General features: G+C 30.1%; 1 protein-coding gene across 1 annotated transcript; it reads right to left on the reverse strand.

Annotated features, from left to right (window-relative positions):
• Window positions 1-871: 871 nt before the first annotated feature.
• On the reverse strand, window positions 872-3,088 carry LOC131011007 (uncharacterized). Its single transcript, XM_057938744.1, has 6 exons — window positions 3,010-3,088; window positions 2,687-2,925; window positions 2,363-2,569; window positions 1,493-1,585; window positions 1,301-1,408; window positions 872-1,225 (listed from the first exon to the last, which is right to left on the reverse strand). The coding sequence occupies exons 1-6, from the start codon at window positions 3,086-3,088 to the stop codon at window positions 872-874; spliced, it is 1,080 nt and encodes a 359-aa protein (XP_057794727.1).
• Window positions 3,089-4,888: the final 1,800 nt, after the last annotated feature.

Below are 4,888 nucleotides of genomic sequence, written 5' to 3' on the forward strand. Positions count from 1 at the left end.
AGTATAGTGACAGAGGATCTTGTCACTGAAGATGATGATGTTGTGACAATAATTAGTCATCGCAATATAGAATTTTTATAGCCACGTACAATGATCGTCATTATAGTTCATTGTTTCAGTGACATGAATTATTTGTCACAATAAATCACTTATGTAGTCACACATTATAATTGTCACTAAATTATTCGATATATAGTCACATTTTTTATCGTCACTACAACTCCATCAATTAGTCACGTCTATTTACTGTCACTATATAATTTGGTATGTAGTCGCATGTCTTTATCGTCACTAGAAGCACATAAATTAGTCACATTCTATAGTTGTCACCAAAACAATTTGTATATAGTCACGTGTGGCTACCGTCACTAAAACGAATCGATTTAGTCACATGATACAATCGTCACTACTATTCCGTAATAATGTCACGCAGTATAGTTGTCACAAAATAAATATTTTTTATTGTCATTATAACAATATTATTTTAGTGACAAATCTATTTCAACACTGAAACAAATTAATATAGTGACTAAAAGAAATTCTATAGTGACATAAATTATTATCACTATAATTAGTGTCACAAATTGATAATAATTTAGTGATGGAAAATAATTTTGAAGGTTGTCACAATATTAATATAATGTCAAGTATACAATTTGTCACTAAATTTAAATTATTCATCATATTTAATATTTTTTTAATCTAATTTGCTAGTTAATATACAATATTATCAATTCTTCTTTCATTAAAAATATGAAATATATATATAAAAATTGAGAAAATTAAATTAAAATAATATATTTCATAAAACACATTAAACGTCATATCACATTGTTTGGAAATAAATACATTAAAAGACACCTAAACGACATTAATTGGAATTTGGAGTTTCACTATTTTGACTCAAGCTTTGCATGAGACCTGGGAGCTGCATTCTCAGAACAGCTTCGACTTGAGTCTGTAGGTTGACTTCATTGTTACTAACTTGAGCTTCTAAGGACTCAAATCGAGCTGTCAATTCTTGATTTTGTTTTCTTAATTCTTCATTCTCCTTTTGAAGATCAAGATTTATCCTTTCTCCTCTTTTAGAAGTTGGCTTGATCCCATCTCCACATCCACGTAATCTGCTAGATTTTTCTTCTCCAAGAACTTTTATGAATGCTTCATCCTCGGTCATAGGTTCTCCACCGTCTTCTGGTAGACTTTGACACATAATAAGCTTTTCCTGAACATAACAATTTATATTAGAATTTGTACTTCATACATATGTATGTACACATAAACAGAAATATGCACTCACATAAACTTCTTTAGAAGCATCATCAACCCATTGTTTTTTCTCATTGTTGTATCGACTTTTTCTCCATGCGGCTGTACGAGTAGGCTCCTCGCCAGTTTCAGGATCACGCTAATATCGTAAACATGTTAATGTTAACAACATATAATTCAAATATGCACTATTTCGATTGGACAAACATTAATAATCATGTACCTCTTCATAGCAAGCTTGGGCAATGGATTTTGTTCCACATGAGTGATTCATTGTAAGTTTTTGTCTATTCTCTTTATTTCTCCCGCTAATTTTCTTCAAACAGTACACGTGAAACATGTAAAAAAAAAAGGCAAAAGACAATCTAAGAATAAACATGATCACACATATTTTAGAAATAGGTTTCAAAACATGATCACGCATATTTTACAATTAGCTTTAAGCAGCCAAAAAAGACATATGATAATCTAAGAATAAACGTGATCACGCATATTTTCGAAATAAGTTTCAACAGTTGCGTAGAAGACAATTTAATAGTAAACTTGATCACGCATATTTTACAATTAGCTTTCAGCAGCAAAAAAAGGCATAAACGTGATCACGCATCAAAAAAAAGACATAAGGCAATCTAAGAATAAACGTGATCACGCATATTTTCAAAATAGGTTTCAACAGTGTGGTAGAATACAATTTAAGAGTAAATGTGATCACGCATATTTTACAATTAGCTTTCAGCAGCCAAAAAAAGACGTAAGACAATCTAAGAATAACCATGATCATACATATATTCCACATGGGTTTCAACAGTTGGTCAGAAAAGAGTAAACATGATCACGCATATTTTACAAATAGCTTTCAGTAGACAAATGAAGAATAAGCGTGGTCATGTATATTTCAAAATTGCTTTAAACATTCAATTACACAATAGGCATGGTCATGTCTAGTTCATACTATGCTTCAAGAATCTAAATATGCTCATTGAAACCAAATTACCAAAAGATCACATACCACACAAATAAAATCAATGTGATCGAACAAAGTATATCAACATTATCAACCACAACCAAGCTTGAATAAAAAAAAAACTATTACCTTGAATGCATCGCTCTCAAAATAATCAATTAGTAGTTTCCAATCTTCACGATTTACTCCATGTGGAGACTTATCCAAGATAGTTCTTTCGCCCTTATTTTCAAGATAGTGCACGTGCAACTTATGCCTGTAACTCCTATATTGGCGATTGAATTGGTGAAATACTACTTTTTTGACGTGGACGTCTTCTTCCAGATTAAACTTTTGCTGCAAGAAAAAGGTGATTGCTTAGAAAAACACAAAATAAACGTGATAACACAGAAAACTTTCCCACTAATTTCATGGAATGAACGATTGATACTGAAAATAAATATTTTTGTATACCTTCATTCCAATCCACATCTTCCTCTTGTTTTCCATTGGGATGTCTTTCCAACGAGGGTGTTGAACTTGTGCAAATTGTTTTACCATCACACACGCTTCTGTCTTGAAGTCTTTAGCATTCTCGCCAACAATTCGATTTCTTGTCGGATGTATAATCACGTCTAATTTTGGAGTACGCTGACATTTCTTTTGGAGTGATAAGCCTTTCGTAACACCTCTGACTTTCCGTTTGGGCGCACCTATATCAAATATATATTATGGTTTAGCTAACCAATCACAATAGGAATATACATTACATACAAACATGAAATTAATAATAAAACCATTAGCCGTATCGTGTTGTGAAATTATTGTTTCCTCCATTGATGGTTCCACCAACTCTTCTTGAAAATCTTCATCCATTTCATCAACTGTAGAGAGAAAAAATATATTATTTCTCATATAAAGAAATCAAAAAAATTGAAAAGGAAAAAAATTCAATGAACAAAAATAACAACTTACACGAGGTGTTCACGATGCGATCGTTTGACATGATGTTGGGAAGATGCAAAAGAAAATAATATAATTTTGTAGTTTGCAGGAGAGCAAAGATTTAGACGAGAATGAGGAGAAGAAGTATAGAAATTTGCTGCAAAGTGAATAACGTGAGTTGAGAATGAGAGAAGAAGAATAGGGTTTAATTTGTTGAGTGGTGACTGAAGTGGGAGAACGTGAGTGGATGAGAACGTGTGAATATGTATTCTTTTATATTTTGCGGTAAATATTTGATATTGGCGGTAAGTTTTATGTTTTAGATTTTCTCCAAAAATTTAAATTTCACGTTTCATATATTTTTCAAAATAAATTTAATTCTTTTTTTTAGATATACTAACGGATTGCCTCTAAAAATATTGAAGGCACTGCTAATTAAGTCTGCCTTTTTTTGGTAATAAACGTGATCACGTTTTCTGTTAAATACTCTTGGTCAAATTGTAAAACAAAACATATTATTGACGCCAAATCATTATACACGCTTTTCTTGTTATAAGCATGATCACGTTTATTTTGCAATAATTTTGATAGAGAATATAATACGAACTAATTCATATTATAAGCTAAATCAAACTCTACATATATATTCTTTTGGAAAGTTCTACATATAAGTTATAAAATTAAAATTTAATTATTAATTTAAGTTAAATTAGTGAATTTGAGGATAAACGTAATAAAATGAGGTGAAAGGGTTCATATGAATATATTTCGCACCCAAAACTATGTTTAACAAGTCGATTCAATTATTCATTATAAAATAAATATTTATTAATTATTTTAAATTAAATTAGTGATTTTGAGGAAAAATATAATAAAAGGAGGTGAAATGGTTGATATCATGATATGAATGTATTTCGTTTGCAAGACTATGTATAACAAATTCTTTATTCAACTATTCGTTATAAAACAAACATTTATTAATTATTTTAAGTTAAATTAGCGATTTTGAGGAAAAATATAATAAAATGAGGTGAAATGGTTGATATGAATGTATTTCACTCGCAAGACTATGTATTACAAGTCGATTCAACTATTCGTTAAATATTTATTAATTATTTTAAATAAATTAGTGATTTTGAGGAAAAATATAATAAAATGAGGTGAAATGGTTGATATGAATGTATTTCACTTGCAAGACTATGTATAGCAGGTCGATTCAACTATTCGTTATAAAACTTGTAGACAATGTATTATAATATAGTATTGAAGTCGATTTGATAATAAAAACAAATGAACTACTATAGTTGTAATACCCGGACTTTTGATGACGTGTTTAATTGCTTGATTTTGAGTAATTAGGGTTTAGATCCCTTGTTTGATTTACTTTGTAAAGAGATGAAGAGTTATATGAAGTTTTGTTGTTATATTTTAAAGATGTTGAGATGTTCTTTTGATGATGTGAGGATGATGTGGGATTTTATATCCGTATTTGAGTTTGAGTATTTGAATAATTCTAGGTAATTATTTGAATGAGAACGGTGAACTCGGAAGTGAAATCTGAGTCCGTTAAGACGTTTTTGAAATTTTTGACTTTTTGATGATGAATAGTAAAATACGGCTATTTCGTCTTTTTGTCGACTTTCAAAATCTTACGTGCACGTCGTCGAGAAATATTCTTAGTTTTTCGATACGAGTCCAATAATGAAAGTTTTTATTTTTGGACGACGAGTG

Source organism: Salvia miltiorrhiza, chromosome 1, assembly GCF_028751815.1.
Source record: "Salvia miltiorrhiza cultivar Shanhuang (shh) chromosome 1, IMPLAD_Smil_shh, whole genome shotgun sequence".
Classification (NCBI taxonomy): Eukaryota; Viridiplantae; Streptophyta; class Magnoliopsida; order Lamiales; family Lamiaceae; genus Salvia; species Salvia miltiorrhiza.